General features: G+C 42.6%; 1 protein-coding gene across 3 annotated transcripts in view; it reads left to right on the forward strand.

The window, feature by feature from the left end:
- Window positions 1-10,695: 10,695 nt before the first annotated feature.
- Window positions 10,696-25,504, forward strand: part of me1 (malic enzyme 1, NADP(+)-dependent, cytosolic) — a 409,773-nt gene continuing 394,964 nt past the window's right edge. Inside the window, exon 1 of one of the 3 annotated variants that reach the window (XM_067984787.1) lies at window positions 10,696-10,969. In XM_067984787.1, the coding sequence (XP_067840888.1) occupies window positions 10,841-10,969 (129 nt within the window). In that variant the 5' untranslated portion in view covers window positions 10,696-10,840. Of the gene's footprint in view, window positions 10,970-11,349; window positions 11,444-25,504 lie in introns of those variants that run through there. The other 2 variants (XM_067984785.1, XM_067984786.1) reach the window with 2 other exon arrangements.

A 25,504-nucleotide genomic window follows, 5' to 3' on the forward strand; every position in this document is an offset into this window, starting at 1 on the left:
TTATATTCTATGCCTTGGCTAATAAAGGAAAGCATTCCATATGCCTTCTTAACCACCTTATCTATATGTCCTGCTACCTTCAGGGATCTGTGGACATGCACTCCAAGGTCCCTCACTTCCTCTACACCTCTCAGTATCCTCCCATTTATTGTGTATTCCCTTGCCTTGTTTGCTCTCCCCAAATGCATTACCTCACACTTCTCCGGATTGAACTCCATTTGCCACTTTTCTGCCCATCTGACCAGTCCATTGATATCTTCCTGCAGTCTACAGCTTTCCTCCTCACTATCAACTACACGGCCTATCTTTGTGTCATCCGCAAATTTCTTAATCATGCCCCCTACGTTTAAGTCCAAATCGTTAATGTATACCACAAAAAGCAAAGGACCTATACTGAGCCCTGCGGCACCCCACTGGAAACAGCCTTCCAGTCGCAAAATCACCTGTCGACCATTACCCTTTGCTTCCTGACACTGAACCAATTTTGGATCCAATTTGCCACATTCCCTTGGAAACCATGGGCCTTTACTTTTTTGACCAATTTGCCATAAGGGACCTTGTCAAAAGCCTTGCTAAAATCCATGTGGACTACATCAATTGCGCTATCCTCATCGATCCTCCTTGTCACCCCCTCGAAAAATTCAATCAAGTTAGTCAGACACGACCTCCCCTTAACAAATCCGTGTTGACTGTCCTTGATTAGTCCGTGCTTTTCTAAGTGACAGTTTATCTTGCCCCTCAGAATTGATTCCAATAATTTGCCCATCACCGAGGTTAGGCTGACTGGCCTGTAATTACTCAGTCTATCCTTCACTCCCTTTTTAAACAACGGTACAACGTTAGCAGTCCTCCAATCCTCTGGCACTATGCCTGCATCCAGGCAGTGGATGGGCAGCGTTTGTTGGTGGGTGGGTGCTGGAGAGTCTGATGCGTGGAGCAGTGGTGCAGTCGGTACAATGTGCCACTTGACACTTGCATTCACTCACCTTGACCACTTGTGACAAATCATTGAACTTCTTTCGGCACTGCCCCCATGTGCGTGGTCTAATGCTCCTGGCATTGACTTCCTGCATCGCAGTCTGCCAATGCCTGCGGAGCTGCAGTCTGGAGGGTCTCCTGCCACCCTGCGGGTACATGTTGGCCCTCCTTTCATCCATCCCTTCCACCAGGGCCCCCAGTACTTCATCAGAGAAGCATGGAGCCTCTCTCACGCTGGTCCTGCTATCCTTGTGGCCATCTTTCCATCCTCCGAGTGAACTGTGTACCTGCCATTTGAAATGTCCATCTGCACCTTTAAGAGGTGCAGGCTGCTGATGACATGCGCTGTGCACACCCCATTTCCAACTTCTTCATTCTCCATGCAGCCTCTCAGCAGTGCAGGTAGCGCTGGCTGCACGGAGATATCATAATAATTAGCAGGCAGCACAAAGTTCACGTGCTGCCTGCGTAGGGGCCATCGGGCATGGGGTACTAGCACATCATGCTACTCCCGCCCAAAAATGGCCCTTATCCAATTTTTTCCCCCTATAACCTTACAAGTGGGTGAACAAGATCTAACTCAAATAAAAACAGAAAAAGCTGGAAATACTCAGCAGGTCAGACAGCATCTGTTGAGAGAGAAACGGAGTTAACCTTTCAGGTCAAGGACCTTGCGTCAGAACTTAACTCAAGGTGGCTGAAAAATGTAAAAGAAAGAAAAAATATGAAGATGAACATTTCTCACAGTGGAAGCCAATATTTTTTGGAGCATTCTTTGCCCTGACAGTGTGGCTTAGCTCAAGACCTCAAGGCCCTGAAAAATAGACAGGCCTGTGATCCTGACAAGTACACTGGTAACACGCCCATTGGGAACTTCTGCCACTGACTCTGATGGACTCTCCTTAGTCAGGTGGAGATTCCCAACTTTGCGTGGCACAGATGGGCATCTGCGTCACAAGGCTTGCATTTCAGGTGTCCATCATAGGGGAGAAGTTAGAAATTCCGGTGCAACTTGCCAGATCGTGGAGAGGGTAGCCAGGTCCCCATCTCTAGAAAGAAGTTTAAAGTAAGTGGGCAGTTTTAACAACTTAAAATAAAATTGACCAATTTTTCTTTGGGGATCCAGACCCTGCTGGCTTGGACCTCTTCCGAGAGTTGGAGGGTTGGTGCACTTGATCCTACATCAGGTCTCTCTGAATTCCGGGCATGTGGGAACTCATACGTTGGGAGTCCTGCTCCATCAATGGCCTTGCAAGGGATTAGCAGAGACTCCACCCCTTCCAAAGCCTCAGAGAATCCCCCATGTAAGGTCGAGACCCAGAGTATCCATGTTCTGGCCAAATTTCCAATCCTTCTGGCACAGTCCCACCGAAGTTATGGTGGCATTGTGCTGGAAGAGCCAAAAAATGTTTTGCCTCTCAAATCTTCAACATCATTTCAGCACATTGACAAAGATTTTCCAAAAGGCCTGAACTTCATTCTTTTGAAGTTATGACGTGGAAAAATAGAATTAAAAAAATTCAGTAAACCTACTCAGACTCATGCCTAGGCTCATATCCAGTGCAGTGAAACATTACGGCCTCAAATTGCCATTGGATCAGTGGAGCATTCCTGGCATAAGTTGACTGGAATTGCTGCATGGCTGCAGGAAGATAGGCCAAGACCTGGTTTCATCAGGTACCAGCCAGGCAACCAGTTTCTGCCACCTCCCCACAAGCAGGCACCCAAAATGTGCCCTTACCAGTGCATGTCCCAGCGACTGAATATAAATGTACTGCCCCCAGGTATGCTGGTGGGGTTAGGAGAGGTTAGCAGCCCCCACCCCACTGTACTTATGACATAAAAGTGGGGTCATGAATTTTTGTGTCACAGTGATGATGCGGTTATCCTTCACCCAAAGAACGATCAACTACAAAAGCAAAGGGAGGTAAGGTCATAATGCAGTTGATGCATCGCATTCTTGATGAACAAAGTTTGCCTCTGCTGTGATGAATAAAAAAAATGAGTTGGTATTGGGCAGATAAAAACCAATGTAGGATATTTGCTTGGGTGGTGGTATCATTGCTAAAAACACCTCCTTGCCTACTTCCTCCACAGATTCACAACCAAAACAGGCAAGGGTCCTCTTCTCAAATTGCGACAGCTGCTTAAACATGGCTATTCCACCGCCTGTCATGGTACTCTCTCTGTGGTTGTGTGTGACCTTGGTCTGGAAGCGCTTGAAATTTATAAAGATGCTACAAACTGCCTCAGCACCCCAAATGCTGCATGCACAATCTATCTCTTACCCCATGCAAGGACATTGCAGAACATGCTGCTGTTTGTGGTGGCAGTACTCATTCAGAACCAGACTTTGAACTGCTAGGTATTAGTATGCCCCACTAAAATTTGTGCCATATATCTTTAGTGGAATGAAAGTGTGTGGAGAAATGAGCATAGGTTATGTTCCTGCTTTGCATACTCTCTCCCTTAGCATGCAACAGCTCAACATTTTAATTTGTACCATCTCTTCTATGGCCAAATAGTAAGCATTTATACAAACATGGATACTTTTATCTTGGCACTTTTCCTAATGCTATAGCATTTACATCCAGATCTGATGGGAATGTAACCTCCATTCACTGCAGCTTGGACTTGTGATTTTACATGAGGGTGGCATTCTGCTCCAAAGAAGATGACCCTCCTTTGCTTCATTTCCTGCAGCACGCCCTCTCGATGCATCTAAAAAGGGAGTCTTCCTCCTTGCCCTCATTGCACACATTTTGAAAACAAACAAACCTGTTCACAGCAATGACTCTCTTTCTGCAGCAAGGTTAATTAGGGGCTTGCCTCCAAGTGCCATTGGCAAGCAGATCCCCAATTGCAAACTCGAGGATTTCATCGCAGTGTTCATCAGTAGTAGCAGGCTGTCAATGCGACATGGATCTTTGAAAGGTTGACCACCCCTCATCTAGAAGTTCTGGTTGGGGCTTCGACTCACAATCTTCTCAATCAAGGCAAGAGTGCTACCAAATAAGCCAAGCTGACTTTAAACAGCAGCTTAATTTTAGTCCCAATAACTGGAAGAAGGAAGGATGGAGATGAGCTATAGTTGCAATTACCTGAAGACAGATTTGAAATTGATAGAAAGAGGTCAATTAAGTTTGAAATTAAGAAATTGGTTCAAACTCTGCAACAAGAAAAGATCATCACATGGAATTATTTGTTTAAGTTTTCAGCTTAAAATAATTAAATTAATTCATTTTTGGCTTCATTTATCAGCTTTAACTTTCTTTAAACCAACCAAACTGAACCTGACAGATAACAGCAGCAATTTAGCTGTGGAAGGTTGGGTCAGCAGACTATCAACATTATTTAATATTAAAAATAATGTATAAACATTGCAAAGTAGTTTCAAACTCTAAATCAATGTCATATAGTGTAATTGGGCATTTTAAAGTTCCTCAGACAGTGTGATGTAAATAAAAGCAGCATAAGCACATTTGGTTGTAATTTTTCTGTAACTTTTTAAAATAATAAATTATAGACAAAAAATTCTGAGAATATCAACAGCCATGTTTCACCTGACAAGATACAATGTATAGTTGGAGAGAAATGCAAACTGATAAGAAATCTGATTCAACAGAGAACAGACTTTACTGAAATTATTAAAGGCCTGGGACTTGTTGTTCGGGAGGACTGAGTTTTCAGGGTAAACTGGGATTTTTTCTATATTTCTTGTACCATCTTGGAAATGTTTTGTGAACTCCACAGATGGATGAACAAAATATTTAGCATGAAGCGATTAAGTGGCAATTTAGCTGGTTGAAATGTGCCAAAGGAATTTTGATTGGCTGGTTACATTCATTACAGTTAATGCATTTGTACTGCACTGACATTTTAGCAGCAAAGTCATGCACACCCAGCATTTTGTTTTGTGTTTGCTATTTTCCAGAATATGTGAGTTATTAAACCTTCATTGGAAAAAGACAACACTGTGGGTGGAATTTTAACCCCCGAGAACGGGTGGGTTGGAGGCGGATGGGAAGTTAAAATAATAGAATTTTGCAGCTCGACCGCAACCCAGTTCCAACGCGCCCACTTCCGGGTTTAACAGAGGCGTGTTTGGATGTGTGCGAGTAACCTACTCGCCGGAGGTGGGTCGGTAATTAGTGCAGGCTCGCGGGTACTTATCGGAGCAATTTACTTGATTATGAGATGTTAATTAGGTGAGTTCAAATTGAATTTAACAGACCTTCGGATTTAACGCCTCCAGCACAGGTTTCCCTGGGCTCATGAAACTCGCCAGTGAAACGGAGGTGAGATTAAGCCACAGTTCATGGGGGTCTTTAAAGTTCTGATTGCCCGATGTGAATAAAAACTCAATGATTACAGCTGGCGTCTCAGTTCCCTCTGGCAAGCGTTTGGCAAAGAGTTCTTGTGTTCATACAGCTTTTTCAGAACTTTGGAGGCTTTCAAACGGACAAGATCAGGATGTGGGTGGGGGGGGGGGGACACGCCATGGACGTATTCGAGAGGACATCGGATGAGGAAGACAATGGCCAACCATGTCAGCAATGTTGTGCTGTGGTAGGATCTGCAGGTGCACAAGAGAGAGGTGCACAACACAGATCTGGAGAACAGCAGAGGGAAGAGCAGAGTGGAGAACAGTAGAGAGGAGAACAGAGTGGGGTCGAGGACACAGGAGTCACTACCCACGTGAGAGGGTCCACAGACAGGGGCTCAGCTTCCTTGACCTATCTAAGGAGCAGTGCCTACGCAGGCTCAGGTTGAGCCAGCAGATGGTTGCAGACATCTGCGGCCTCCTTTAAGAAGAGCTGCTCCCTGCTGGACCTGGTGACCACGCGTTGCCCAAGGCTGCAAAAGTCACCGCTGCCCTCAATTTCTCCTTCCCAGTGCGCCACCAGCGACATCTCGAGGTTCTTTCTCTCAGTCGGCTGCACATAAATGTATAAGGCAGGTAATGGATGGGTTGTTTGCCAGGATATCCACTTATGTGAACTTCCCCAGTGACAACAATAGCCAGAATGAGCAGGCAGTTGGTTTTGCCTCTCTGGCTGGCTTCCCACGGGTGCAGGGCACAATCGATTGCACACACGTGGCAATCTGAGGACCACCACATGAACCAGGAGTTTTTATCAATGCACAGCTGGTGTGCAACGACAAGAAGAGGTTCATGTAGGTGTGCGTCAGATTCCCTGATAGCTATCATGATGCTTTTGTACTGTGGCAGTCCAACATTCCAGACCTCTTCCTACCAGGAGACAGACTTAAGGGCTGGCTTGTTAGAGACAAAGAATACCCCCTTCAAATTTGGAGCATGACAGCTGTGAGGAACCCCATTAATGAGGCGCAAGACCATCAGGTGTGTCATCGATCAAGCCATTGGCATGTTGAAGATGCGCTTCAGGTACCTGGATATATCTGGAGGCGCCCTTCTGTACTCGCCAGCGAGGGTGTCCAGAATCATAGTGATGTGCTGCGTCCTGCACAACATTGTGCAACAGAGAGGGTTAGAGCTGGAGGACAACAAGGGTGCTCACCAATCACTTTCTGATGACAAAAACATTGAAGAAAAGCAGGGGGTGGTGGAGGAGGAGAAAGATGAGCAATATGAAGATGGGGCACCCTTCGCCAGACCAGCTGTGTACATTGCTGCATTGCTGCCTGGGATACCAGGGATGCCTTCATATCTTAAAGGATTACTTAGTCAGAGTGGGAAAAAAAAACATTGAAATACTCCACGCCGCTCCCACCATCACCAACCAATGACCCCCCCCCCCCCCCCCCCACACCATTCCCTTTGCACAAAACTGTCCTTCAACCACACATCTGCCCAATGGGTCCCGTCATGTATTGACATCCATCATGAAGCAAATGAAAGGGCGAGTTGGCACCCAGGACGCAATAATGGGCAAGACGTGGAAGTGGTGCTAATCAATAAATTTTATGTGCCGATATAAAAAAGGAAGCTTCACAACATAACATTTCTTCAAACATCCATGTGCATACCCTTGATGAACAACAATTGCTTGAACTTACACTTCCTTACTTCTTACACTTACTTCTACCTGATGAATCCCCTGTGGCTTCAGCAGAGGTAGGGGCAGGCTGCTCAGATCCCTGCCCTGACTGCTGAGATGCTCTTGGCCTATGACCTCTGGGTTTTGGAGCCTCTGTGGGCTCCACCAAAAACTGCTCCACCTGCACCTGTTGTGGGGGAAAACTTAGCCATTAGGAAAGGAAGCAGCATGTCGGGTACTGGTTGGTGGGGGGGAGGGGGTGCAATGGGTGAGACGTGGGAGCGCTTTAAGTGGAGTTTCCACTTCCATGTCAACTTTTGCCATCATCCCTCTCCCGGGCCAACACCACATCACTCCTACCACTTAGCTGGACAACAGCTTGGTGCAGATCAGTGATGCATTGTAAGGCCATGGATAAGGTATCTGTCATCCTGTTTAAGGTGGCAGACATCTCCTGCATGACCATGGCCATGGCCTGCATAGACTCATTTGAGAGCCAGGCTTGAAGCTACACAGAGGCAGCCACTTTCTCCATGGCAGACATTCTCGCAATTACTTGGCACACCAATCCACTACTGTGGACAATGTGCGTGGCACATTTGCCTATACCTCGCAAAGTTGCAGCTGTACCTCAATCATTCTCATTCCCAACGATGGCCCTCGGGGCTCAGCATCTGTGTCCAGCTGAGCAGAGCTTCGAGAGGAGTGTGCTCCCCAACACGAACTCTCCACAGTTGCCCCTGGCACCAGTGTCTGCTCGTGCTCACTTGTGAATTGTGAATCACCAAGTGAAAATTCAACTAACTGTGCAACAGGACCCAATGAAGTGCGATTATCTGTGTTGGTGCATGGCCGTATGTCCTGTGTCGGTGCACCCTCAGAAGGAATGAGGTCCTCTGAGGAATCATCTTCAGGCATGTCCACAGACTGTTGCATTATGCGTGAAGGCCCTGGAAGACAAAAGAAACGGATATGAATTAGTCCTGGCAAAGTAACAATCTTGCCAATCACCATACTCAGGCTTCTCATAGTTCAGTCATTGATGAAATAAAGTCAGCATGTGTGTGGAAGATATTTTTAATTCTGTCACAGGCATCTGCGAGTTCCCAATCTCTCCATCTCCGATTGACAGGGACGCAGATGTGCCACTTATCTCCATGGCTTCCTCCTCTGCATTAGTGAGCTGCACAATTTGTGGTGGTCCACCTCCAGTCCTCTCCCTCTCTCTTGCATTTTGCACTTTCTTCTCCTACAAGGGGTGAAAAAACAGACCTGTGAGTGACTGAAGATCATGTATTCACCCGATGGATGCAGTGCATTGGGTAAGGGTGACTGTCAGACAGATGCATCACATTGCGTAAGGATTGGGGTGAGTGGCAGCGGTGGATGGATACATGGGGAGGTGAGGAAATGCACAGAAAGTGAAGGATGGGTGCTGCTGAAACTTAAGTGGGTGTGAGGAGTGATGTAATGGATTACACTTGGCAACACAGAGTGAGAGGGGGTGTTGTACACCACAGGATGTAGGTGAATCAGCAACTGTACTCACTTTTCCTGACCTGGTTAGGTCATTAAAGTGCTTCTTGCACTGCAGCCAAGAACGGGTAACAATGCTCCTGCTGCTCACCTCCTCAGCCACTTCCAGCTATGCCTTCTTGGTAACAGAAGCAGATTTCTTCCTCCCATTGCTGGGGAAACTTATGATCCTCCTGTTCTTCACTGCACCAAGCAGTATTCAAGGGAAGTATCAGTGAATCTGGTTGCTGGCCTTGCTCTTTGTGAATCCATAGTTAAATTCCTCCTTGCTCCTTCAAATTCCATTCTTGTATTGGCGCTTTATATAGTGGACTTCAGATTGCGTCATACGGGTGTGCATGACGCCCACTGCGCAGCTTGGAGATGCGAAACCCGGGAGAAAAAAATTAATCGTTCAATCATGTTGAGATCGCAGAATCCGACCTGCTAACTTCACTTCCAGGTTTTGCTTCCAAAAATCTTCCCCTCCCACTCTCTTCCCGGCTCCAAGTAAATATCGGGGCTTATGCCTCTCAGATAATGTATACAGAGAAACTAACAGAGCTGAATTTGATTTTACTGGAGAAATAAAAATTGAGAGGAGACATGATGCAGGCCTTTAAAATGCTGAGCTATTTATCTTGGATGTAAAGCAAAGCAATAGAGGACCCAAGTACAAAATTAACAAGCCTCAAGAGAGACTAAATTTTTTTCCCACAGTTAATGTTGTATTAATGAAGCCTTTAAATAAAAGCTGAATAAATATGTTATACATGGGTGTGAATATTATAGGGATAAGAATATTGAGATGATCAAATGCTGCATGGAATACAGTACAATGTGCTGTTGGGACCACAAGATTACATCTGTGGAAAGCAACCAGTTAGATGTGAATAATGGAACTCTAAGCACACATGCTCTGTAGGTCAATTGATATTTTTTTCACTCTGCAGTTTTTTCACTTTCCCTTTTTTCCTGACAATATTGGGGCAGATTTTTCTCTTGTTCCACTTGGGTGTAAAGGATCACTTAGACACAGTACCTAGAGGAAAATTGGGCAGGAATGATCACATTCACATAATAGAGCCCACCTTATTTTCTGTACATTCACTTAAGTGGGTGGAAAATCAGGCAGGCTCCCTTCCAAAGATGCGATCCTCCCTGCCCAATTTTCCTCCATGTGCTACATCCAGGCAATCCTTTATGCCCAAGGGAGACTCTGTCCCATTGACTCCTTGCTGAGATATGGTTCAACAGACATCAGGTACCAAGTGGTCCTCCACCCAGGTACCCATTACTGATGTGTAAATCTTGATAGTGAGCGTTAGGCAAACGGGGTTATGGGGGCATCATCGTTGAGTTTGATCCTGTCCTAACCGGACATCCACACACACATTTCCAACAGGGGGCACTGCATAACAATCAGGGGCAGGATTCTGCTCTATGGCAATGAAGCCAATTATCATGCCCCTACCCCTACCTAGGCTAACTCAGCACATACGAGATATCCAATCTACTGGTCTGTATGGTTCAGCTACTCACTGGTTAAGCTCTATCCGTGGATGTCTAATCTAAACGTAAAATAAAAGACGTTCATATATCTGCATATTGTTATTAGATATAAGTGAAATATGATATACCTGGCTATAGCTTCCGATTACTAAATCCTGCAACATAGTTAAGATTTATCAATGTCTGTGGGGCAAGTCCGAGGACCTCCTCGTGGGTCTGCTCCTGGGCCTGGCTAAGGTTTCCATTCATAAGTCCAGGTTGGTCTTGGCCCCTGGGGGTGGTCGCTCTGGCTGCCTGCCTCTCTTCCGCGGTCTTGTCCACGCCCGGGTGGCCCTGGAGAGGGAACACGCAGTGTTCGTCAGTACGCTTGAGGCCTTCTGCGACAGGTGGGCACCACAGGGACTGGAGTCCATGCTTAATATTATGATTTAATTTGCTAAGTTTCCTTTGTCCTCTTTTTTATGATTTATGTGTTTGTTTGTGGCCCTCTAAAAAGGGGGCACTTTTGTTAAGTTTATTTGGGCTGATGACAATAGGGTAACCCAGTGTCTCCTAATGGGTTAAATTATCAGAGAAACCAATGCCTGCGGGATGGTTTCATTTATCATTGATTGATTGATTGATGCTTTTCTAACCAAGGGTTAAGTCAGGTTCGGATTGGAACAGCGCTTATCTCCCTTTCCAATCGAGTTGAGCAGCTTTTAAGTGTTGGACCAGGCGTTGTCGTCGTCGCTGTCCTCGCGGCAGAATTTGATCCCGGTTGCAGTTTCTTCAGCTCGTTTCATTTTCGCCCTCCGCCCCAGAATCCTAAAATGGCAAAAAGTTCGATAGGGAAAGAATCCCCGAACTGGGAATTGCAGAAAACCGTGGGCAGCCCCAAGACCTTCGTTTACACCAGGAGAAGGGGCTATGACATTATCAGGAACCCGCACTTGAACAAGGTAAAAAGACACAAAGTCAACATTGAACAATGGGCGGAGAGGGCGCGAGCGGACAAATGATTGACAGGTTGGGGGCCCCCGGGACAGGACAGGACAATGAGCCAGACCCGAGACACCTCCTGCAGCAGGACAGGCGCCTTCCAGCGACATTGCCCAGCCTGTCTTCACCCTTGTAACTGTTGCTATGAATCGAAAAGCGCCATGTTTGGCGTGCAGTGCGTTTGTATGTGGGGTTGCTCGCTGCATATATTCCCTCTTTCTTTTTGCTCTCTCGATACGCTGATTTTTTAAAAAAAAAACTTTTTTTTTTTTGTTTACCTCCTGGAAGAGAAACCGTTCGACTGTTTCAGTGGAGTTTATTTTTTTTTTAGAAGAAAAGGGAGAAGCAAATGTTGTGGGAGCTGGATTCTGCGGGCTGCTGCAGCCCGGGATTGGTGACCCTTTCTTGGGAACCTGAGACACTCCCTCCCCGAGGTCAGATCTGCGGCCTGGGCTGTGTCGGTTGTGGGAAGAGGATAGAATCATAGAAGTAGAATCATAGAATCATAGAAGTTACAACATGGAAACAGGCCCTTCGGCCCAACATGTCCATGTCGCCCAGTTTATACCACTAAGCTAGTCTCAAATAGAATCATAGAAGCCAAATAGAATCATAGAAGGATGTTCCTGCACAGGCATTAATATTGGAAACATTTAAGCTAGGAGTGACCTTTATGATCAAGAGTGACCAGATTGTAAACTCATTTAAAATCATGGAGCTATAGATGTAACAAGTTAAAACATAATTAGGCAAGGTTTAGCTACTGGTTTCAGTTTGTAGTGGGCAGACACGAGTTACATTGGTAATTATACCATTAGGCTGCACCGAGGTTAGCCACAAAAGAGTATTGGACATGTGCTTAGATATATGTGCCGAGTTCTGTGACCCAGGTGGCTTATTTTTTAATATGTAAGTGTATCCTTAAACCTTCTGACATAGTGAAATACAATGAGTAAGAGATCTGTTGGGCATTTTTAAATGCAACAGGTTGAAGCTTTACTGTCCTTAAGACTTGAATTGCTGACCTGATTCTGAAGTTATGCCACTGCTGTGCAACTGCAAACTGCTTTGCATTGACATGAAAGTGATAGTATGACTGCATCTAATGAACATGTGGTAGGTCTGAATTTTTGGACTGCTATAATATCACCAGCTGAATATTTGAATACAAGTAATCATGCTCTTAAACTATATTGGGTGGTTTTAACCTTATTTTTAAGCTTGGGATAGATTTATATTCTCTCGGTACTCAAAATGGTGATTGCCTACTGGAGTGAGAGGAGGTGCCACACCTGTTTGTGTGCCTGGCAGTCTCGAGTGATAAATCAAATCTTAAATTGGTCCACAGAAGGCAGTGGCACATTTTCATTGTTTTTGTTTTAGAAGACTAGTTACATAGAATTTGCACCTTTTGTGGAATACAGATAGGTTTACAAAACTTTTTTTGTTAATAATGCACCTGTAGCCTTCCTTCTGATGTTGTCTTTACCTGCTGCAGAAAGGGAACAGATGTCTTTTTTTCCCCCCCTCACCTGGTCCTAAGGTGTTCAGGCCAATTGCAGCAACCCACTCCTCCATTTCTGTGTGTGTGTTTGTGTGTGTGCGCGCGCGCCTACAACCCCGAGAACTTTAGGCTGTTTAGGCCTAAGCTCTGGAATTAACTCCATAAACCTCTCTATCCCTCCTTTTTAAGACTCGCTTTAAAATCTACCTCTGACCAAACTTTTGGTCACCTGACCTAACGTCTCCTCCTTTAGCTCAGTGTCAAATTTTGTTTGTGAGGTTATTCTGTGTAAAAGGTGCTCTATAAATGCAAGTTGTCATTCTTGATTGACCAGATTAGTAAGTTGTAAACTAGGACATGCCTATTTAGAAATATAAATGTGTAAAATGAAGTTTCATTTTCATTCAGACAGTATTAAAATGAACATTTTTAATACTGACAACAGGAGTTTCGAGTTAACTTGATAGAGACCTGAGAGCTTTTGCAGAGATAAGTATGCTCAAAATGGTGACTCTTGTCACCTTGATGTATATTGACCAATTTTAAGTGTATAAATCTTAAAATTAATAAATCTTGGTTAAAATTAAATCAATGCTTTTCCTGATTTTGTGGTTGCTTTAGGATATTGTGAGTGAAGCTACATACTGATCTCAGCTGCAATTGGCATGGTACCTTCTTACAATGAGGGTTATTTTATATAAATGACAATTATTTAAACTGCTAAATAAATATCCAGTATTTACTTCAGCCATTGTGGTTTACCTAACAAAAAAATCATAATCTGATCTGTTTATATTGTAGTTAACAGAATATATAATTAGAGATTAGTTGTGGTAAAATATTTCTAAGGTTTGCAGCAATTATTGTATGTTATGGTCGTCCAACTCTCGAACCATAAAACTTTTTTTGTTTTAATGCTGTTTGTGGGTGATTAAGTAGAACTTTGTTCACTTCCATTGTTAGTAGTGCTTTGTTCAGTTGCATCATTATTTCTGCTGACATGGATTTAAAATTGCAAAACACAATTGCAGTGACAGCTTTCTTCCAATCTGCTGTTGGAGCAAGGTTTAGTTGAGGTTTTCTGGCGCTCCTGACACAAGAGGTTTTTGTGCTGCTTTGTCTGTGCAAACTGTCCCAGTACAGAAGTGCCTGAGGAGGAATGTCAGCTCAGCCTCTGCTTTTATGGCTAGATTAATCATCTATTTTGAGGCTTTTGTTTATAATGTGTCAAATGTTGTCAATTCATTGCGATTCTTGAGCAAACCCCTAGCACCTTTTTTACTTCATTCATCCTAAAGTTCAGATAAGGGTGTTAAAATCATTGTTTACATGGCAGAGATTTGTGGAGGAAAAATAAACAAATATAAAGATAGTGTTTACAATGAAGCAAATATTAGTGATGTAGGTTTTTAAACAAAATAATTTGGATATTTAATCTGATTTGAAAATAGCCCTAAGTCAGATTTTGAAAACAGCTGAAATATCATGAACCTCCTGAAGAGTACTGTACCTGGATCATTTGAGGTAGATTGCATTACATAATCGTATAAGAACACCTGAGATCTCCTGAAGGTGGTAATACAATTAAACCTTTTCTCCCTTCACACCCCACTTCAAATGTTGTCATGTTGCTTAGTATAGTGAGGAATTCAGTAAATCTGAAAATTATAAAGGGATGAGCACCAAAACATTCAATTACTTAGTTCAGCAAGATGAAGGGGAAACCAGTACTTATGATATTTTGGTTTACTTAGTTATTCTATAATTTGCTGCTCATTTCATGCAGCTGCCTTTTTGAAGCTATGGTGCAAGTTGTGCAACAGGTTGTTGGGGGAGGGACATGCATTGTTTCCTCTGGTATTTTTCAATGTTTGTAAACAATTTTACAACACCAAGTTATTTTTCAATGTGCCTTTCTACTCCATTTAACTTGTTTCAGTGAAATCTTTTACTGTAGTTTCATGATTTTCAAGGTATCTTTCACCTTGATCATGCCCAACAATTTTTGATTTATCTAATTAGTTAATTAAAACTAGCATTCTTTTCTTTGTGTATATGGAGGGAAAAGAACTATTTGTTCAGGACACTCCCCTTGTCTGTTTTCTGAGCCTTATTACATTTATTTTAAAAAATCATTCTGAAATCCACATTGTGTACACTCTTGAATATAAAATTGTTTGAATGCTATTAATATGTGGATTGGAACTGAAGGAATCAATTATAATGGACTAAGAAAATTGGAGGAATACTTCAGAAGTAATTTAAAGTTGGGTTGGAAAAGTGTAAGAAAGGCTCTGCTTTCTGTACTTAGCTTTTTTTCTCTCCTTTCAGAGCATAAGAATCATAGTTGGTGAAAAGGATTCCACCCCCTAGAGAATGTTGCTAAGCCGATGATAGTTTATCTCTAAACTATGTAAAATATCTAAAAATATAATGGCCCACAGTCTTTTTTAGATTTTCACTGCACTTTACTGTAACCTGATTGCCAAGTGTTTGAGGGGAAGAAAAGTGCACTGGTCACAGAAGATAATTGATTGAATAGTCTGGGATGTAGGAAAACTAAAATTTGCAAAGTTCTAATATAAACTGGATGAGCTTGAAGACCATAATTGTGTGTGGTACCAAATGGATATCATCTGAAGTTTGAAAAAAGAATGGGATATAGACTAGTAAGAATTACAATGTGATTAGGAGGGAAAAAAGACAGAATTAAAGCTGTAGTGGCCCAGAATCTTAATTTTCTGGTGTCTTGCTGAGCATGTTTTGCTTTTAGATGTCAGTTTTGGTACCATGTGGAATGGGTCCTTTTGTTAATCTCTGCATTCAACCTGAGTTCTGCCTCCTATTGGCAGGAACAGCTCATGAGTACACAAACAGTACAACTTGCAATTTTTCCTGAATTGCATCTCTGCTGCAAAAAGTTTAATGTCTTTGATTGTGCTAGAATTGTAGGTGAAACTTCTTTTGCAGGGGTGGCTAGGAGTTGCTCTCTTAGCTAGAAATGGTCCAAGCTCACTCTGTGTTGGAATTGCAGGCATTGGCTTGCATTAGTTCACTTTCGCTACAGTTTTGGGAGGGTGCATACAAAATTTAAACTATACAAACATACAGAATTGACCGGCAGGATAAGACCAGCTGGTTCATCAAGCCTGCCCCCCACACCATAATGATTGGAGCATCATGACTAGACATGAGCTACCCTGTTTAGAATTTTTGGTGTATTGATGTGCTTTGCCTCTGAGCAGCCACTTACAAGTTTGCAATGCATTAAAAACTCCTGAGCTAGAAAATTAATTTTTATAAATTGATCTCTTAATGGCAGTGCATGTACTAAAGTGGCTGACATTTTATGATCATCAATGAAGTTTGATTTCATCCATTTTCTCCTAGATGGCTAGCTTTAACAAATTTGTATATAATACCTGTCAATCTACCATAGGGGGTGGGTGGTGGTGGAAGGGAAGGTCTATTATGATGTCTACTTCTCTGTACTGGTTGGTTGCAATTTTATCAAACTTTTTTTGCAATTGATCTATACCCATTTCCCAGCAGTTGTCAATTTCTGTAGTTCCCATATGCTGTGCGTTTAGTCTATAGGTGTGGTATGCACAAACCTTGTTTTCCATACATGTCTTTTTGTCACTTGGCATGTTACTGAAGTGTTTGGTATTGCTACAAAAGCGATCCTTTTGCTCACAATGCCCATTCTATTTAAATTTTACTGCCCAGGTAGATGAAAGTGCTGTCGTCGTCATCAGTTGCTGGTCAGTTGTGAGTTAACTGGTGATCTATTGAGACCGCCTGTTTCTGGCATTGTTGAAGTCCTGTATTTGCAACTGCTTACTGATAATGCAGTCAATTTGGAGCAAAGTTGAGAACCAAAATTTCTAGCCCAGATATAATTTCATATGACCTATGACACATCAGAGCAAAGTTAGATAATATAAGATTTAAACATTTTCAGAGACAGGACTTGGATCACTCTGGTCCCTAAATAACATACCACCAAAGCTGAATATATTTGATCTTTAAACATTCAGTAAATTTTTTCAAGATATTTAATTGGCATATTTGTTTTCAGGGTATTTTTAAAAATTTAGTTTGGTAGACTTGAGTCATAATCTTAAAGTTGAGTCATTTTAGGACTGAAATAGGGAAGATTTTTTTTTCAGAGCTGTGGCAATCTGGAACTCTCCCTCAAAAGGCTATGGATGCTGAGTCAATTGAAATTTTCAATTGTAAACAATTTTACAACACCAAGTTATAGTCCACCAATTTTATTTTAAAATTCACAAGCTTTCGGAGGCTTCCTCCTTCCTCAGGTGAATGTCAAGAAATCCTCGAACCTCTCGCATTTATAAATCACAGAACAATACCTGGTGATTACAGAGAGTCTTTTCAACTTCCCGTTGCCAAGGCAACCAAAGTGTTCAGACAGATAGGTGTTACCTACAGGGCCACCGAATATACAAACTGCCAAAACAAAAAAAACAGACGGAGACGGAGACTGAGTATTAAAAATAGATAACTTTTGTTCGTTGGTGGGGTTACGTGTAGCGTGACATGAACCCAAGATCCCGGTTGAGGCCGTCCTCATGGGTGCGGAACTTGGCTATCAATTTCTGCTCGACGATTTTGCATTGTCGTGGTCTCGAAGGCCGCCTTGGAGTACGCTTACCCGAAGGTTGGTGGCTGAATGTCCTTGATGCTGAAGTGTTCCCCGACTGGGAGGGAACCCTCCTGTCTGGCGATTGTTGCGCGGTGTCCGTTCATCCGTTGTCGCAGCGTCTGCATGGACTCGCCAATGTACCATGCTTTGGGGCATCCTTTCTTGCAACGTATGAGGTAGACAACGTTGGCCGAGTCACAGGAGTATGAACCGTGCACCTGGTGGGTGGTGTCCTCTCGTGTGATGGTGGTATACGTGTCGATGATCTGGCATGTCTTGCAGAGGTTACCGTGGCAGGGTTGTGTAGTGTCGTGGACGCTGTTCTCCTGAAAGCTGGGTAATTTGCTGCGAACGATGGTCTGTTTGAGGTTGGGTGGCTGTTTAAAGGCGAGTAGTGGAGGTGTGGGGATGGCCATAGCAAGGTGTTTGTCGTCATTGATGATGTTGAAGGCTGCGGAGAACATGGCGTAGTTTCTCCGCTCCAGGGAAGTACTGGACGACGAAGGGTACTCTGTTGGTTGCGTCCAGTGTTAGTCTTCTGAGGAGGTCTATGCTATTTTTCGCTGTAGCCCGTAGGAACTGTCGATCGATGAGTCGAGCGTCATATCCCGTTCTTACGAGGGCGTCTTTCAGCGTCTGTAGGTGTCCATCGCGTTCCTCCTCGTCTGAGCAGACCGTGTGTATTCGCAGGGCCTGTCCATAGGGGATGGCCTCTTTGACGTGGTTAGGGTAAAGCTGGAAAAGTGGAGCATCGTGAGGTTGTCCATGGGCTTGCGATAGTGAGGTGCTGAGGTGCTCTTCTTTGATGGCGATTAGTGTGTCCAAGAAAGAAACTGATTGAGGAGTAGTCCATGGTGAGCTTGATGGTGGGATGGAACTTGTTGATGTTATCGTGTAGTCTCTTCAGTGATTCTTCACCGTGGGTCCATAGAAAGAAAATGTCGTCTATGTATCTGTATCTGGCGTATAGCGTTGGTTGGAGGTCCTGTGCAGTGAAGAAGTCGTGCTCGAACTTGTGCGTGAAAATTTTGGCCTATTGGGGTGCGAATTTGGTCCCCATGGCTGTTCCGTGTGTTTGGGTAAAGAACTGGTTATCGAAGGTGAAGACATTGTGATCCAGGATGAAGCGGATGAGTTGTAGGATGGCGTCTGGAGATTGGCTGTTGTTGGTGTTGAGTATTGATGCTGTCGCAGCGATGCCATCATCCGTGGGGGATACTGGTGTAGAGTGCCGAGACGTCCATCGTGGTGAGAAGTGTTCCTGGTTCAACTGGTCCGTGGGTACTGAGTTTTTGTAGGAAGTCTGTAGTGTCGAGACAGAAGCTGGGGATTCCCTGTACGATGGGTTTCAGGATGCCCTCGATGTATCCAGAGAGGTTCTCACACAGGGTTCCGTTGCCTGATACGATAGGATGTCCGGGTGTGTTGGCTTTGTGTATATTTGGGAGGCAGTAGAAATTTTCAAGACTGAGATTGATAGTTTTTTGTTGGATTAGGGTATTGAGCAATACAGAACAATGACTGGTAAGTGGCGTTGAGGAACAAATCATCCACGATCTAAATGGATGGCAGAACAAGTTTGGTGGGCTAAATGACCCACTCCTGTTCCTTTTTGTTCCTAGACTTCAATGTCAGTTGTATGCAGTCTGAAGTTTTACAAGGAAACTTTTTTAATATACATTTATCTCCTACTTCCTGTGTCAACTAGCTTTGAATGGACATTGCCATATAACGTTTTAGGTAGCAGGGCTATGCTTACATGTTCTTTGGTGCTATGCTGTTTCTTCAGTAACTTTTTAATCGGTGTTCAGTGCCTAAAGAATAAAAGGTTCAATTTTAAGTGGCAGTGTTGCATGGCAATAACATTGGACCTTGATTGTTAAAATCTGTGCTATAGATTACTGTGATTACTGCTGAGAAATTAAAATACAAAGTGAGTGCAAACCTCCATACTTCATGGTGTATAATTTTTTTGATGCTACATATTCTTGAAAAGGTAAACATTTTGAAGATGTTCTTCCACTTATCTCAACATGTAGAACATACCTGCATACATTGGCTGGTCCTGCTTTGTGCAATAGTTGGTGATGGAATTGTAAACTTTTTTTAAATGAAGGTAGTGAAAGATCAAAGCTTTATTTTTTTTGCATCTCAGAATCTGGTGTATGGTTTAAGCAATGCTCTTCCAACAATTGCTGTTAGTAAAAATTTCTTGGGCAGGAACTACTTCTACACTTTATAAATGGAAGGCCTTGTGGTTATACTGCACGCTTTTGTTGCCGAGATGAGACCACCCAGAGGAAGCAGTCTTGCGTAGCTTTGGCTTCAAGTTGGTTGTAAATTAAACTGGTGTAAAGCCAACTTTTAAAACTTTTTTTCTTGAAAGCACCCTGGTGGTCCACTGAGAGGCTCTACTATGGAAACTGACTACCCTGTCCGATCATTGCTAATGCTGAAAATTTCAGACAGTTAACAGAACTCTTGTGCCTGTGTTAATCTATGTGCTCAGAGCCTTGCTTTCTCAGAGATTGTATAGTTCAATGCTGCAAACTCATCAGATTTTAACAATACTATGTATCTGGCTTTTTAAAGCTGATTGTAGAGCATGGCTTGGTTTTGTGGGGATCTATGCTGTGTAATTAAATCTGGCACACCATTGCATAATGCTTTTTTGAGTATCTAGCTGTGACCCTCATTATGTAAGTGAGCCAAGTGTTGGGTTAGTTTAAATCAAATGAACCTAGTGCTGAACTGTTGGCCCAAGGTTCTTGCCTTCCAAGTACCTTTTTGTGTTCGTCGCCCCAAATATAAGAAAACTGGTTTGTTTACAATTTGCTGTTCCATTGTGCTTTGGAGATGATATTTTCTTTAGCCTGCCCCTTGGCTCTTCTCCCTTTCCCACCCCACTGAATTTTGCATAATATAAGCATCTCTCCTCGTGAGGTAGAAATAAACACTGTTTGGCTTCCCACTCCCCTAAAGTAACTAAGCAGATAGATCAAGTCTCTATCTCCATTCCATTATGTTTTTTAAACTTGCACAGCAGTGTTGATATCCTGGGGGCCTGGATCCCATTATTAGTGGCTAACCAGACTGTCCCAGTTTGATCTTGTTAGCAGGGATGCATGCAGTATGTTTTTAGTTGTGAAGAGTGATGTACTGAGAATTGGGTCAGTGGATGGAAAAGGAAATGAAGGAAGAAAAAAGTAATGCAAAAGAAAATGAGAGAAATCGTAGGTCTATTTTCCACATCTTCCCCTTCCCCAAAAAGGTGCAGCTTTTATTAAATTAAACTTTTTTTTAATGAGAGCACAGAATGGTGGAATGAATATAGGAATCAGAGCTTCCAGTTTCTCCAGAAGACTGGGAGGGGGAAATGTGTCATGTTGTAGGTGGCAGAAGATGACCTGGTGGCATGGACATTTAAGTAGATGGTATAAATGCAGAGGTCCAAGAAATGTGATTGACTGTTTCAAGAGTATAAACTTCAGCTGAAGGCACTAGTTGGACATTCCAGTGAGATCTGAGCTATAACATGTAGCTAACTGGTGACAAATGTTTGTGCAGTAGGCAATCACACAAGGAGCTGGGTTGACGTTGCTCCTGACCCATTTCTGATAAAATCTTTGGTGCCAATAGAGAGAGGACATTTTCATCCGATCCAGCTGGGCTGGCTTCAAATCCAGGTGCCAGAAGTGTAAATGTGCAAAGTTGCATTTCCAAACCACTGTTAATTGCTTTCAGTTTTTGTGTGTGGCAGATAGGTTTAACGTGATCCTCTTGCATTGGAGTAACTTTTTGGTATAAAATGAATTTTAAATCCAAGATTTGCTTAGTTATCTAAAAGGTTAACCAAACTTTGGGCCATATTATGTACAAGCATGTGCTCTTTAACCATTCCAGTACCTATTGTTGGGCAGCTGCTCTGAAGGAAGTAGGTGAGCACATTGCAGGTGCCCTAACTATAATCTTTCAAAGTTCTCTAGATTCAGGAACTGTCCCTTTAGATTGGAAAATTGCACATGTCACACTGCTTTTTAAGAAAGGAGAGAGAGGGAATCGGGGGAATTATAGACCAGTTAGCCTAACATCTGTTGGGAAATTGCTGGAGTCTATAAGGATAGGGTGACTGAACACCTTGAATTTTCAGTTAATCAGGGAGAGCCAGCATGGATTTGTGAAAGGTAGGTCGTGCCTGACAAACCTGATTGAATTTTTTTGAAGAGGTGACCTAAAGTAGTGGACAGGGGAATGTCAATGGATGTTATTTATATGGACTTCCAGAAGGCATTTGATAAGGTCCCACAAGAGACTGTTAGCTAAGATAGAAGCCCATGGAATCGAGGGAAAAGTGCAGACTTGGTGAGGAAATTGGCTGAGCGAAAGGCGACAGAGAGTAGGGATAATGGGTAAGTATTCACATTGGCAGGATGTGACTAGTGGAGTCCTGCGGGGATCTGTCTTGGGGCCTCAATTATTCATTAAACGTCTTAGATGAAGGCATAGAAAGTCTCATATCTAAGTTTGCCGATGACACAAAGATTGGTGGCATTGTAAGCAGTGTAGATGAAAATGTAAAATTACAAAGGGATATTTATTGTTAGATTAGGTGAATGGGCAAAACTGTGGCAAATGGAATTCATTGTAGGCAAATGTGAGGTCATCCACTTTTTCAAAAAAGGATAGAACAGGGTATTTTCTAAATGGTAAAAAGTTTTAAAAACTGGACGTCCAAAGGGACTTAGGGGTTCAGGTACATAGATCATTGAAGTGTCATGAACAGGTGCAGAAAATAATCAATAAGGCTAATGGAATGCTGGCCTTTATATCTAGAGGACTGGAGTACAAGGGGGCAGAAGTTATGCTGCAGCTATACAAAACCCTGGTTAGACCGCACCTGGAGTACTGTGAGCAGTTCTGGGCACCGCACCTTCGGAAGGACATATTGGCCTTGGAGGGAGTGCAGCGTAGGTTTACTAGAATGATACCCGGACTGCAAGGGTTAAGTTACGAGGAGAGATTACACAAATTGGGGTTGTATTCTCTGGAGCTTCGAAGGTTAAGGGGTGATCTGATCGAAGTTTATAAGATATTAAGGGGAACCGATAGGGTGGATAGAGAGAAACTATTTCCGCTGGGTGGGGATTCTAGGAGTAGGGGGCACAGTCTAAAAATTAGAGCCAGACCTTCCAGGAGCGAGATTAGAAAACATTTCTACACAGGGTGGTAGAAGTTTGGAACTCTTCTGCAAACAGCAATTGATACTAGCTCAATTGCTAAATTTAAATGAGAGCTTTTTGGCAACCAAAGGTATTAAGGGATATGGGCCCAAAGGCAGGTATATGGAGCTAGATCACAGATCAGCCATGATCTTATCAAATGGCAGAGCAGGCACGAGGGGCTGAATGGCCTACTCCTGTTCCTATGTTCCTAAGATTATTTGCAATTATTTTAAATTCAAATGGTTTTTATACTTGATTCAAATTGTCACCTGTATATTTCCACAATTCTTTTATAAATCACTTAAAACTAGCTCTTCAGAAACTTTATTACCAAGATGGTTTCATCACCATTCAAACAAGCTGCAATAATGTTAAATATAAACATTTCTACCTTAGTCCAGTACTGGTGTAGGTCTGTTTAGCAATCTTACTGGTTTCATATGATTGACAGTAGAAGGAGTCCAGTTTTTCTTGGGTTTCCCAATCTGCCACCAGAACAATAACTTCCTGGTTAATCCTCAGCACTGCATCAGCATGTTTGTATGGTGATGTAAAATTGTCAAAGTAAGCCTACATGATGTAGCTGGTTTTTTTGTGGTTGTGGCTTTAACAAAAAATTGAAGAATCCAATTGCCTATTATCCATTGCTTTCCTAAAGGCCTGCTAAGAGGCCAAATTGGAAAAATGGAGTGCTGATCTGTACATATTAATGTTTTCAAAAAAAACTGCAAAAGTTGTCATTATCCATTTAATTCCAATGGAGTAAATTGTGCACTGAAGGAATAGTGCAGCAAAATTATGCTGCCTGAAGACAAAGCTGTCCAAGAACAATTGATCAAGCATTAGACTTACAGCTACCAAATGAGATCCAAGTTGAAATCCCACTCATAAATGATATTCATGAGCAGTAACCCCAAGAGGGTTCACTTTTTTTTGTTGTCTAGGGACATATAGAAAATTGTCTTGGGAGGAGGGGGTATTTTCTGATGGGTTAGCCTACGAGCAACAGTAAATAAATCCAAACAGATGCACGTGGATTGAAGGAGAGGAAGGGGAAAACAAGCCTTGGAAATTTAATAACAAATTTGAATTAGGCAGAGCCTGTTGAGGTTATAAACCTAGGCTGTACCTTTTTGTTTTTAGAAGTATACATTCAGTATGCTGTAGCCTAAACAGTTTGGAAATTTTATCTGAAGGTAGAGTTTACATGGAGCAACAGTCTGAGCTATAATCTTTTCTCCAGGCATAGACAGTGAGCCAATTGAGAGTTCACCAGCTGTGTACACTTGAAGACTAGTTTGTGCTTTTCACATTTTAATCTTGACCTTTTTATAACTCCAAGCATTTGAGGGTCATACTTTAGTGTACTTGGAATAGCTAGAATTTCAATGAGTTTCTTATTTTGCCTCCTAAGATTAATATCTTTATGGTTTTTCTTGGTTACACCTGTGAGCACTGGTCAATATTCTGGTTTAGTGCTTAGTTTGCATATGGAATTACAATCTGAAGTATTATACCACTTAACTGTAACCTGCAATTTCCTCCATTAGCCTATTTACTGAACTCCTTTGTGTATTGGATGACATCTTGTCACAATGCTTGGTGGGTTTTAAAGTTACAAATCAAACTGCACAGTTGGAAAGCTTTTATATAAAGTATCCCACATGCATTTGTTTATAGTTTCAACTCTTGAGTTTAATGCTGTTGCTGTCATAGATTATTATAGTGGTGGATTATAATTTGTACTGAGATGAACCACTAGGAAATCATGGCTGTATTGATTGCAAGTAAGTCATGAATTAGATTAGTTTAGTTCTAATAAATATGGTGGTCTAACAGAGGTCAGATATTCAGCATTAAATCAATATTCCATTCAGAGGTGCTTCCTCGATAAGGACAAAGGAATGATTGGAGAAAATGTTACTGGGTGGATGTTTTAAGCAGTCTGCTTGACTGCTGTTGTGATACTTGACTTTACATAGCCCTTAACACAGTTACCTTTCAGTGACTTGTGGGCAAATACAGCAGCCACTGAGCACCAGCAGTGTTCCACAGAATGAGTTGAATTGCCAGGTTTTTTTGTGTGCGCAGGCTATTGGTTGAGTAAGAAATATTGGTAGGGATAAATGAGATTTAATATCTAGCTGAAAGGCATGTAGCACCTTCATTCAAAGTACCTCCTAACAACAATGCAGTGCTCATTTAGTGCTTGATTAGTGTCGGCTGAGATTATGCGCTCAAGGCCTGATGTGACTCTCCAATCCATAATATTCTTAACTTGAGGCAAAGTGCTATCAATTCAGTCATGTTGACCATCCTAGGTGCAGAAACTGAAAATACGAAACGTCAGCACGGATTTCAAAAGGGAAGGTCATGCTTGATTAACATTGAATTATTTGAAGTAACAAAAGTATAGACAAGGGCAATGTGGTAGATGTAATATATTTGGATTTTCAAAAGGCCTTAGCCTACCACATAGTGGACTCATGACTAAGGTCAGAGCATGTGGAGTCAGGGGACAAGTAGCAGAATGGATAGCAAGCTGGCTATGAAATGAGAGAGAGTAGGGGTTAAAGGTAGTTACTCAAACTGACAAAGTGGGAAGTGGTGGTCCAAAAGGATTCACCATATACACAAACGAATTGGAAGTACAATTTTAAAATTTGCAGATGCCACCAAGTTGGGGGGTATAGTTAATGCTGAGGACTGACAAAATACAGGAAGACATTAAAAACTTGCAGAATGGGTGTGCAATTGAATTTCAATGTAGGTAAGTGTGAGGGGGTCACATTTTGATAGGAATAATGAGGCCACATTCTCCTTGGGAAAATAAGGGTCTAAACAGTGTAGAGTAGCAGAGGATTGAGGGGTACAGATACACAAATCACTAAAAGTAGCAATGCAGGTTAATATCATTGGGGCGGAGAAAGCAAACCAAGCACTGGGGTTCATTTCTAGAGGGATAAATTGAAAATCAGAAGTTATGCTAAACTTGTACAAAACCCTGGTTAGACCAGAGTACTGCAAACAATTTTCTTCTCCACACTAAGAAGGATATAGAGGCACTGAAGGTGCAAAAACGATTTACTAGGATGATATC

Source organism: Heptranchias perlo, chromosome 5, assembly GCF_035084215.1.
Source record: "Heptranchias perlo isolate sHepPer1 chromosome 5, sHepPer1.hap1, whole genome shotgun sequence".
Classification (NCBI taxonomy): Eukaryota; Metazoa; Chordata; class Chondrichthyes; order Hexanchiformes; family Hexanchidae; genus Heptranchias; species Heptranchias perlo.